This window comes from Pleuronectes platessa, chromosome 10, assembly GCF_947347685.1.
Source record: "Pleuronectes platessa chromosome 10, fPlePla1.1, whole genome shotgun sequence".
NCBI classification, from domain to species: domain Eukaryota; kingdom Metazoa; phylum Chordata; class Actinopteri; order Pleuronectiformes; family Pleuronectidae; genus Pleuronectes; species Pleuronectes platessa.
In genome coordinates this window covers 19006679-19019423 of record NC_070635.1, presented here as the reverse complement: position 1 = coordinate 19019423, position 12745 = coordinate 19006679, and the positions used below count along the sequence as shown (strand labels likewise).

General features: G+C 41.9%; 1 protein-coding gene across 1 annotated transcript in view; it reads right to left on the bottom strand.

Annotated features, from left to right (window-relative positions):
• Window positions 1-2832: 2832 nt before the first annotated feature.
• wdr26a (WD repeat domain 26a) overlaps window positions 2833-12745 on the bottom strand; it is an 11085-nt gene continuing 1172 nt past the window's right edge. The window contains 10 exon segments of the mRNA XM_053433215.1: window positions 2833-5270; window positions 7205-7399; window positions 8078-8207; window positions 8329-8407; window positions 8666-8811; window positions 9394-9513; window positions 10427-10567; window positions 10680-10818; window positions 11493-11535; window positions 11538-11647. Of these exon segments, the coding sequence (XP_053289190.1) occupies window positions 5248-5270; window positions 7205-7399; window positions 8078-8207; window positions 8329-8407; window positions 8666-8811; window positions 9394-9513; window positions 10427-10567; window positions 10680-10818; window positions 11493-11535; window positions 11538-11647 (1126 nt within the window). The 3' untranslated portion in view covers window positions 2833-5247.

The window sequence follows — 12745 nt, the reverse complement described above, 5'->3', positions numbered from 1 at the left end:
GTTGTTGGTTGTTGTTTGATTATATTAATGTCAGCTCTTTATGCTGTTGCAAGTAGCATTCCTCCACTCACACACGTGTATATGCATCCACAATTTACTCTCTGATTTTTCATCACATGTTACAACCTTCAGGTGTAATCTGTGGTTCAGGACATTTTTTAATGCAGACTAGAGATGAGAGGGATCGAACCACTGACCCGGTTAGTGGGCAACCCTCTCTACAGTGGCCTATTGTAAATTCTCCTTGCAGATAGCAGAAATACAGTCCTCATTGTGATTGGAGACTAACAACCAGCATTAATGTAAAAAGTACTGTTTATAATCTGAATTCAGACGTCCTCATAAACTTGCACCAGAGATACATTAATCCTGCACAAAGTCTTTGTCAGTGAAAATGAAATCCTGTCACGCTCGTGTCTTTTTGCAGCGTAAACTACACTGACACAGTTAAAACAAAGAACATATGTAACAGAGCATGTTGCTCTGCTATTAATTAAAGGATGATTCTATGGGATTGTAAATATTTCAGGCCACAGTGTTTAAAAAGAGCATAATTAAAATATTTTAGATCACATCTTTGTTGTTCGTAATTTGAGTGATTTTGCCATAATGGTAGCGGAGGGGGAGACACAATAAACACAGTTTATCTATTGTTGTGTCAAAAGATAAGAAAAGAGTTGCAGCAGAATAATTGTCGACAGTATCAGATTAAAGATTAAGGGAACTTTTTTTTTAAATAACTCTATTATTATGTAAAACAGCATAATACTGCTGCTGAATGATACTGTAACTGTGAGATGATCTGTTAAGAATGAACACTAGAATAGTTCCTGCACAGAGTCTGAACCAATGTAAAAAAAACATTCCCACACTTCACTGGATCATAACACAGAACGGATAGAATCAATTCATGATGCAGAAGATGTGAAACAGGATTCCCTTTAGGTTTCAGGGTGGGGAACAACAACTCTAATTTATGGAGATAGGCATAGAGCCAGAGGTCTCCTGAGTTTTTCAGGGACCTAAAGAAATATGAGACCAAAAACAACAGTTAATAAAAAGTCCCTTTACACTCCTCCATGTTCTAAGAGCGTTGAAGGAATATTTATTTCGTAGAACAATTGGTCATAATAAGATTTACAAATCTTATTGTCTGTTTTATATTTTGCTACACTCTGCTACAAAGCATGTATCTCTCCTTTTGGAGCTTTGTCCGACTGAAGACAGTTCCAACCTTAAATGTTTCATCCTGGCATTAAATTATGTGTACCCACTTTGTTTCTACATACTTAACTATAATGAATGTTGTAAAAATAAAAATAATAAATAATGAAGCATGTGTACTGAGAGCGGCATTAGCTGATATATTTGTTTTGTATCACAACGAAGCAATAAATGCAGTAAATGTATTTATTAGGGCTGTGAAATGATTCAAATTTTTAATCAAATTAATCACAGGTTTCTATGGATTAATCATGATTAATCACATTACCGATTTTTTCGGAATATTTTTGTGAAAACAAGATTTATGACATTTAACTTTTCTTTTGTGCTGCAACTCAGCAGTTCTTCAGCAGTTATCATTGCTTTTCCATATGGAACATTAATATAATCTTCATCCTAAACAGAATTCGGGTTCCTTAGCCATTGTGTGGTTGAATAAAACTTTTTTTTTTAAATTAAACAGAAATTATTTGAGCTTCTTAGCCATAGGATGGTTGACATTTTTTATATTTTTTGTCACACAACCATTAACCACACCATGATACAATCTAATGCCTCTAAAGGCCCTCTTAGCTACTCGGTCTTTAGCCAGTTGGTGAGGCAAACTAACTTGTTCAAATTCTCTGACAGTAAAGCTGACCGCTTCTTTTGCACAATGTGTCCGGCGAGTGAGTCTGGTTTGGCGCATTCCACTTGAACGCCCCTCGCCGACCAACACATGCTTCGTGTTGCGGTGGTTAGGCGGGTATTGCTACGGTGAAACGATAACGTCTTCTCGCAGAGTGTGCATATCACCTTGGTTCTACTGAATGTTCGATCTTTGTTTTTTTGGAACACGATCTTCCCGTCCAGAAGGTCCTCAGGTTCATCAGAATTATCCATGTTGTTTGTTTGTTTGAATGGCAACTGCCGTCTGACTGCATTAGAGCGGCGACTAGTGCAGAGGCGGCGGAATTGGAAGGTCCTTCTGTGCATGCGTTAAATGCGTTAAAAAAAACAACAAATTAATCCTGTAATTTAATCATAACGCGTTAACGCGTTATTTTTCACAGCTCTAGTATTTAGCGATTTGCACATTTACAACAAGTCACCCTCGAATGAAATGATCCTACATAAACAACGAGAAAAAGAAAAGATATGTATTTTTGCTATAATAGAACAGGATTTTCTTAATTTTCTTGAGATCAATCCAGTGCAATTCAACGACTGTTTGATGTCCTGGCTCCTAAATGGTGGAGTGAGCTGCCCAATGACATCAGGACAGCAGAAAGTCGATAAATCTTCCACCTCAAACTAAAAACACATTTCTTACCATGAATAAAAAAAAAAAATGTAATACCACTTAAATGGCACTTACTTACTTATAGCACATTGTAGTTTGGCTTACTTGAAAACAACGGTACTTTCTTGATTCGTGTTGTTCTGGGTTTATACCCTCATGGTTGAAGGATTTCTATTTCCCTTTTGGGGCTTTTTCAGGGCCTAGACATCCTCAAATTCTGATCAAAGTTTTATTATTCTATTCCATAATACACAGTACATGAGATCCTATTATTTTTCTGTTAGTGTCTTTATTTAGTGTCTTTAAAGGACATAAAGTAAAACACATTTTAAAACCCTGAATGCTTTATTTAAAATATTCATACATAGCATGTCTCCTACAGAACAGTACAGAACAGTTCAATCACCTTTTGTAATAACACATTTAAAATGTAAAATGGTTCCTGGCAGAGACTGCCTGCAAGCAAAAAGTTACTACTTTGGCTTCTTGTAGCAAAAAGAGAAAAGAAGAGACGCCTGAAATACTAAGAATAAACAAACTCAAGAAAGTAGCAGAAGCAGAAGCTAGAACACCACAACTGTGATTCACTCAAATGTAAGTGTGTGTATGTGTGTGACATCTATTGTTGAGGGCCACTGTGTGTGCATGTTCTGTGTTAGAAGAGTAGAAGCTGGTGCTGGCTGTGATGGTGCCTGGGCAGATAAACAGGGTCCCCACAGTCCCCACTCTATCCTGCAGTTATCATCCAGGACTGGGAAGAAAAACCAGTCTTTTGGGGACATCTTGGGAACATGAGCAGAGTGAAATGTGAATGTGGCTGCACTCTGGTTTATGAAAGTCAAAACACCTGTGTCAGTTGGTGTACAGGTGTAAATGTGAAGTCAGGGCTTTATATTACAACAGTCGTACATTTAAGAAAATCTGATGAAAAATACTGCTGATGAAGAGCAGCTGGATTCTTAAAAAAAACAACAGCAGGTGCGGGAACCCTGAAAAACACATCATCCTGTCTGCCATTGTACACAGTCTCATAATACATGCCATAACATACAAATATACAGCACATATTACATCGAATATTGTATCAAGCAAGTTTTTTCTTTTTTCGATTCTCTGAAACACTTTGTAGAAGTACATAATAACTTTATGTTACACTTGTGTACAAATGTGTGATTAAGGAATCTGATATTGTCCTCTCAGCTCACTGTGATGTGTTGACCTCGGAGGATAATGCTCAAATGTTCTTGCTTTCTTTGTCGTTTCATCCTGAAAGAAAATCTCAGGTGCAGACCAAAAGTCACTGAATCTGAGTGTGTGTGTGTGTTTGTGTTCTATGACCTGATAGTTACTCCTCTGAACCACAGAGCTCCGTTATTTCCAACAACACTGTTACATCACCACGAACACACTGTCACAAACTAGTTTATCTTGAGTCACACAGACCATCCTGCAGATGAGTCCATGTGGATTCTGAAAATGTAATGATCGTTCTGACCCTAACAAACTTTGTTTGAATGTAACTATCAAGCAGATGTTTTTGAGGTGTTTCAAAAAAGTTCACATCGACAGGAGAAACAAGTTGGCTTTCAGAGCTGAGAGCCACAGACAGAGGGAGGCAGATGTAACGTTTTGAGAAACACATGGATGCTTCTGGTCTATTTTTACAGAATTATTTGTCAATAGAATACAGAGAATAACACCAGTCTTATCTTCTGAAAAAGTTGAACTGGGGTTTGGGGCTCCACTGGTAACATTAATAAATCAGAGAGTGTCTTCTTAAATGTTATAGCTCCACATACAGAAAATAAAAACACAAACACGGTGTGGTAAATGAAACTTGGAACAAGTGACAACTAAACCAAATGCAAATAAATTGATATAATGAGTGAAACAGAAATGGAAGTGAAGCCAGAATCAAAAAATCAAGAGGAAATCCACGCAGAGCAACAGGAGACAACACTCAGATAATCCATATGCAGAGGTAAGGGTTGACAGATCATCCTTCTAACGCTATAGGTCTCAACACATCAGCAGCTGTATGCAGCCGTCCACTGACACTGCATGAAGTTGCCATGGATCATGGTGTCGTGTGCAGTCCTGTGTAACATGCTAGTCAAAGAATATTCTTTCTCTGGCTAAACGCAGGAAAGCCAGAGGGAAAAAAACATTGTGTTCCTCATTAAAAAAAAGACAACGTAACGTAGAATTTTGCATTAAAAAAAATCCTTCTCTTCAAGTGGTTATTTCAGCCTTCAAATGTTCCTGCAGGTTAAATTTCTTCATAGGTTCAGGAGGTGGGAGGGGGAAAGAGCTGAACATTCTTAAGGTGAGCAGCTCAGACTGAGGACCGAACGAAGAACACGCACCCTCCACCAGGTGCTGCTACGTCACAGCCAAGCACTACTCAAGAATAAATAAAATAATGTAGCTGATAATAAATAAGAGCAGGTTGCTAAAGGTGGTCCTGGATGGTGCTGAGGGAATGGGTCCATACACGAGGAGGAGGAAGGGGTGATGGGTCAGATTCTGGATGTCCTCGAGCCCAGCTATTACTAGAACGGATCTGCTCTCAATAGTGTGACGGAGTCCGAGAGCTGATGAGCTGTGACATCCTGACATGGAGCACAAGCAGCTCCGCCTCCAGGAGGCAGCTGTCCAATCATAAAGCTTCCCCCCCACTTCATCCATTCAAGTGTCTACAGAGTCTTAGCGCTCCTTGGGTTCAGAGCACCAGAAGATCATCAGCTGTCCATACTGCTGCATTCTGACAGGGCAAGAAAAGAAGACAGATATCATATCATCTCAGAGCTTCGCTGCTGTGCTTACACACACACTCATCACAACACAACACACTCGACTGAATGTTGGCTGTTGGTCCAAAGAGACTCAGAGCAACTCAATGGCTGCACACAGAGCCACGAACCATTAACGTATGGTTTTTGAAGCCTCCAACTTTTGAACCATGAATCATGTATATTTCAGAGATGTGCTCTTTCACTGACATCATTGAACCTAAATACCCACTAATTCTGATCATTTTACAACGTCCAGAATTGAAAACTGGACCATTATCAGCTTCATCTGAGCCAGACAGTTGATGGAATATTTACAGAAATCTGTGTCTGTTGCACTGACATTACCAAGTCACGTGACCTGACCTAAACTCAAATGAGCAGCTTCTCAAAGACGGAACCGAAAGCAGAAAACACTATCAAGTAGGGATGCACCGATATATCGGCCGAACATCGGTAGCGGCCGATATTCGCCTCGTTTACTGATATCGGCTTATCGGTAATAAACTTGACTTTCACCGATATCATTGGCCGATGTTCATATTTGTGGTAAAACCGCTGGGCACGTGCCGCGGCTGGGGGAGCAGTCGCTCCGTCGCCCTCCTCTCCGCGCCGCCGGAGGCTCAGTGTGCGGCACCGGGAGGTCCTCATCCGGTGGCACCTCACGGCGCCGGCGCGGAAGGCGGGGAGGGGACTGGGTACGCGGTCAGCGGCGGCCACTCTGGACGCGTGTCGGGCCCTTCTCGCGGATCACCTCAGCTACGGCGACCGCTGGGGGAACCCTCCGGGTGGCGCCTAGCATCTGACTGAGAACTGGTGCGGACCAGGGGAATCCGACTGTTTAATTAAAACAAGCATCGCGAAGGGCCACGGTGGGTGTTGACGCGATGTGATTTCTGCCCGACACTCAAAACAGGTAAAACTGAGGAGGGCTTGTTAAGTTATCTTGACTCACGCAGTGTAACTTGGCGTAAAAAGTATGAGCGTAGCGTCTGTTTAAGTACTTTATTCTCATGTGCATCGGCTCTATTCATCCGTCTCATGCACAGGTAACAAGGGAATTGACAACATACGTTATACACACAGAAGCCGTAACACATCTAATAAACGGGCAATACTGCTACCGTAAATCAATGAGAAGAGCGTTCTCTATAATGATACTTTAACAGGGCTGTTTTAGACAGGGTAAAAGGTGCTGTTTTAAATTATCCTTGTGGTATTTTGACCAAAATATGTTACAGACATTTCATTAAGATCCCAAGGAACCATTTCAACTTGCGGTAAAATGGGCCTAATATGTCTCTGTTAAATAAAGTTTAGTTAAATCAGAGATTGTTTCATAAATCTGATTCAATTTGTGCTCATTAAAAGATAAGAGTGATGAATAGTGCTTTTTAAATAATGATTTAATTATTTTTCTGGCACAAAAGGGTGAATGAATAACAACAAAAAGAAAATAAACAAATATCGGTATCGGTATCGGCTATCGGCTATCGGCCAGATTGTTATTTTAAATATCGGTATCGGCCAAGAATTTCCATATCGGTGCATCCCTACTATCAAGTATTACATGAAGGCAGAAGAAAGAAAGGCCTGATGAAACATCTTAAGAGAGGCGTTTGGTGAACTCCATACTTACAGAATTAGATTTATTCGTATATTAGTTTGTCCAGTTACTTTTGAATGTATAACAATGGTTGTAAATCTTCAACAGTTAATGTGAGATTTATGTTTATTCCCTTGAATTTCAGTTGAACTTCTACACTCAGTTATATATTGATGGCTTTGTTTCAATCTCTGGTGGTGTACTCGGGTGTGTTGTGTACCCTGAAGTAAGCAGTTATCAATCTGCATCCTTCAGCACTAGGACCCTGACAACCATGCATGCTAGTTTATACGTTCATACCATTGAGCCCTTCTGCATCCGGGACATCCAGGAAAGGGGCGGGCCCCCAGATTCGGACGGTTCCATCATCTGATGCGCTCGCCAGTAGTCCCGGCAGGACGGGGTTCCAGCTCACACAGTTGACCGTGCGGGTGTGACCAGTGAGCTCTGCAATGGGCAGCTCACTACGCCGGTGCCAGATGTAAACTTTGTTGTCTGAGAGGAGACAGGAGACCTCATCAGCTGCTTCCAAATTTAAAGGGCAACTCCACACAAATTTTACAAATGACGACCTGTTTACAATCATGTGTCATATTGGACCTGGGTGCATGTGAACATGGTGCTTTGTTTTATACTGTACAGTACAACTTGTTTACTTTTTTCACATTTGCTTTTGACTTGCCTGACGTGTGTTGTTATGACATTTTATTTGGACTAAGGACGTCTAGTGATCAAGGGTTACCCATAATACCACTCTCTGTATGGGTTTGAAGAAAACGTTTCAATTCAGTTCTCTGACAAAATACATTCTTTCACTTATCGGGACTTAATTGAGTTGTTAGGACTTTTTAGGCAGGTGTACTCAGAAAGAAAAGGGAGCAGAGGACTTCGCAAACGCGTTAGGAGTGGGAATATATATATAATATTAATAAATATAAATATATATATATAGGAGGGTTTTTTGCTGGAGGAAGAGATTTTATCAAAGATTCTGGAGGCAAATGTTCTGCAGTCGAACAGGAAAGTGAGATGTTTGAAAGTCACCAGAGGAGAGGGGGGGGGGGGGGGGGGGGTTGTTATTGGGTACAGTTTGGTGTCTAAACATCTGAACAAACAACAATCACATTCTTATTTTCTTTTTTTTGCTTTCTGCTAAACGTGATGTTGTCTTACCTTCACTACCACTGGCGATGAAGTCTTCATTGTGACCTCCCAGGCAGGAGTGGATGGTGTAGAAGCCCTGGGTGACCCCTTGGTATTTCCTCACCAGCACCCGGTCCTGCAAGTCCCATAGGTGCACTCCCTAGAAATGAACACATTTTACTGGGACACATTTCAAAATCACCACTTCGCAGAACTGCTACTGTCGTAATTCAACTGAAAGAGTAGAGGTGTGAAAAGTGAGAAAGTGACAAGCTGCTCACCTGGGTGGCAACATTGAGCAGCGCTAACCTTCCATTTTTGGAAACAGTGAAAGACATGATGGGATGGTCCTCCTGCACTCTGGAATGAGACAACGAACAACATGATCCACAGACACAATAAATACTGCTGTAAAGAGAGGCCCACTGCGTCACATAGAGGATACAATATTGAACACACAGACACATGTATCCATAGTCATGTGAACCATTTAGGAAACATAAAGGAATCAATTTCCTATGTTAAATAAAAATGACCTAGTAACATTTTGTGCAGGCATCTACAAAAGCATCAGGAAAAGTGGGTGAGGCTACTCAGCCCAGTCAGGACGTGACGTACATGTTTCTGTCTGTCAGGTCTTCAAAGTTGTATCCTCGGATGCGTTGGTGGGTGTCGGATGCAAGTACGGTCCGGCCGTCATTCAGACACCACAGACACTGCACCCGAACTCCCTCCCACGAGTCCAGCAGGTTTCCATCCAAGTCCTGAGGGTCAGGAGAACATGAGGTGAATTCAGGAACACCATCAAAAGCTCTGGGCTGCAGTGTTATTCAAGATCCTTCCAGAACTGATTTGAGGGCAGTTTTGTCTTTTTGTGTACTGAACCCCTCAGTCTAATATTCTGTAGTTGTAGAGCCCTGAATGATTGTGGGCAACTGTGAGCTGCATATACACATAGTGTATATACACACACATAAGAAACCTTTAGAGTCCTGATACACCACATGAGGATGACACAAGACCCTTTTTTATATTTATCCTCTACATACCAGCCCAGTTGGTTTCAGCTCAAGAAGCTAATGTCTTTTTAATTACACATTGAAAGTGCTTTTGTTAACGACCAATTAGGATTTCAGCAGAGACAGGACAACTACATAAGATGTTTTAAGTGCATGTAATTACAGTATCAGTATCAAGTAAACTATGAGCTGGCCTAGTAGGCCACTGGCTGGTGCACCTCTATTAAATATGTCTTAAGAATCGATGACAGTGATTTAAATACATTGTGTGTAATGCTCAGCGCTTGTGGGCGCCCGACAGGAACCATGTGCTGTGAAGATACTCACACACTGGTAGAACTGGCCTCTCTGACCGCCGGTGACGAAGCGTTTGCCATCTGGATTCCAGGCCACACTAGTCAGGCTATCTTCGTGAGACTGACTCATCTTTGTCCGCAACTCCCCCGTCTACACAGCGGAGCAGAGAGGAGGGAAGAACATCACTGAGCAGTATCAACACTCTCTACAACATTGTTCGACCTTTAGGTTTGAACGGGTTTCGGAAAGATTAATTGGGGTGGGACTACAGTGTGTCAACATCCACAGGGTCCAGGTGCCTTTTACAAAAAGGTGACTGGAGCAGCCACTCTGCCCTGGTAAGACACTGAGCTGGGCTTGTTTAAAGCTTCACTAATTCATTGTCTGATTATTGCTGCTTTACGTTTTAAATGCAATGTGATATGACTCATAAGTAGATACAAAGCCACCCATTATAGTTTATAGGTTTAAAACAACACATTGTCGCCAATCCGGTTCCTAGAAGTAGCAGCAGCAGCAGCTTGTTTCAGTGACAGCTCTTTCTTTACTGACTCAGGACAATAGTCATGTGTACAAACAAAACACACTATACAGTCATAACAATGGCAATTGGATGGGGTCAAATTACATAAAATAAAAATGTTAAAGCCAGTGGTGGCTAAAATGTTATCACTCTGATTGTAATGAGGCGTAGAGCTACAAAGATGAGTGATACATCCCTATATTATGATTTAAAGTATAGGTTTGTTTCTGTATTGATACAATAGTCTACATATACAGTAAAACATTGAACAATGTGGGTCACAGAAATCACTCCTGCTGTTTACACTGGCAGTGAATACAACTATAGCGGAAGTGATGGGTCCTCTTCTGTTTATGACATCTGAAATTCGACCAAAGCCCTTATTAGTCTTCAGTAGTCTGAATTACATTGATCAAATGTATAACTTCCAAAATGTCATTCTTCTCAGTACATGGTTCCCTCTTTGTGTGACTTTCCCTGCACTGCAGTCAGTGGCTGACATGCCTGTCCACTTTGCAGCTGTGTAAGGAGATGCTGTACCTGCACATTCCACAGCCACAGCTCCGAGCAGTCATCAGGACCACAGGCTATCAGATAGGTATCATCAGGGCTCCATGCCAGGTATGACACACCATACGCATGACCTTCCAGAGTCTTTAACAATTTCAGCTGCAGGGTTTCCTGTTGACCAACAGACAGACCGCTCATTAATCCAGTTATATCAGCTCTCACACAGATCTTTTGAATGATTTGTTCCTGCAGCAAAGTGGAACTGATGAAATTGAATGATTACCATGTCAACTTGCCACACGATGACTGTGGTGTCTTTGGACCCGGTTGCCAGTTTTGTGCCGTCGTTGGAGAATTTGCAGAACCAGACTTCGTTGCAGTGTTCAGTTAGAATCTGCTGGGTGTAGCAGGGGAACTGTTTCCTAAAGATTAGGAACACACACAAACATCAGGCAGATCACATTTCATTCTGCATGCTATAATTTATTAATTTTTTTAACAATTTGAAGCTTTCTCAGCACTTGTGCACATTATGTTCGTCAGTATTAAACAATGTTGAAGAGTAATGTTTATTTACATAAACACAAATATGCGGTGCATTTTATGTGCATATGAACTGGGACTTTTTTGGGACTTTGTCAAGGAGTCCTGAATAAGGCAACCTACAAGACTTATCCGGTCTAAATTATGCAGGGATTAGATCTGATCTGAGGATATCTGCCGACTTGTGTGATGAACTGATCCAGTTCAGAATCTCAGCTACATTTGTTTGATCTACTGTTACACTACATCACACAAAACACTGTCAGATGTACAAGCACTTACTCTGAGGTCCACTATTTGATGCAATGTAAGCTGACACAAAGACAACTGTTTTTTCAGTCATCATGTTTGCACGGCTACAAAATGATGGGATGGTGCTCTCAGTCAGCTGTATTCTCAGTTCTCAATGTTACAAATAAGTGCTTTATTTTCATTTCTGTTCTCATATTTATTCAAATCGATCCCTGATTGTATCTTCATTTTTTTCCCCAAGAGACACCAGAGAAGGGGGACCCTTGGCTCCTGTTGTGGGACAGAGCATGTGGCTCCTTACCGGCTACAGGCGTGGTCCAGGAGCAGGGACACAGAGTCGAGTCACTGTCCAGCTTGGTGTTGTGATAAAGGCAGCGCTCCCTCTGCAGCTCAACGGCCTGCTTCAGCAGTGTCTGCAGGCGGCGGGGGGGCAGCATCACTGAGGGAGGCAGTAGGCTGCGCAAACGCAATCACACACACGTATTTAGAATATATAAACTTCCGCTGTACAGTGTACTCTCTCTCTCTCTCTCTCTCTCTCTCTCTCTCTCTCTCTCTCTCTCTCTCTCTCTCTCTCTCTCTCTCTCTCCTCTCTCTCTCTCTCTCTCTCTCTCTCTCTCTCTCTCTCTCCTCTCTCTCTCTCTCTCCTCTCTCTCCTCTCTCTCTCTCCCTCTCTCTCTCCCTCCCTCTCTCCCTCCCTCTCTCTCTCCCTCTCTCTCTCTCCCCCCTCTCTCTCCCTCCTCTCTCCCTCTCTCTCCCTCTCTCCCTCTCTCTCTCCTCTCACCCTCTCTCTCTCCCTCTCTCTCCTCTCTCTCCCTCTCTCTCTCCTCTCTCTCTCTCTTCCCTCTCTCTCCCTCTCCCTCTCCCCCCTCTCTCCCTCTCTCCCTCTCTCTCTCTAAACCTTGGTTGGAATCCGACTGTTGTCTATATAAGTCTATCACAGTTGACAATTCGTAAAAACATAGACATCAATAAGACAATGTCAAATGTAATAAGTTTTGACACTTGGCCAAACTCAGCCCCAGGGAGAAGGGCCTTGCTAAATGAATGTTTCAAGTCTGTTACATAGTGTCAGTATTATCAAAGACAAGGGAACATTGATGAATTACTACTCTACTGAGAATACATTTTCTTGCAAACTGCTTATATTGAGCGATGTGATATTATTTTTATCACAACGTGCGCATATAATCCAATTGAATCTTATCTGAACCACACAAGTGTCATGTAATAGGCAGCTGCAGGATGTCAGAGTTAAGCAAAGCACAGTTGTCATCCACTAACTATGCATGAGACTGAACCACTCCTGCGTAAATAGAATAAAGGTCATATTGGCGATGACAACACTAGGGGGTGTTAATGTTATAAAGAAGAAGTCAGCCTGCACTCACTCTGGAGGCGATCCAGCAGCTTTGTTCGAGATGCTGTGCCTTTGCCTTCCCACTCTGCTTTGGCTCGCAGGTCCTCTGCGTGGACTGCACCTCAGGTAACCTTCAGAACACAAAACAGTTTCTCAGATTCTGTCAGACACACATATGGCCTATTTCAAACTGA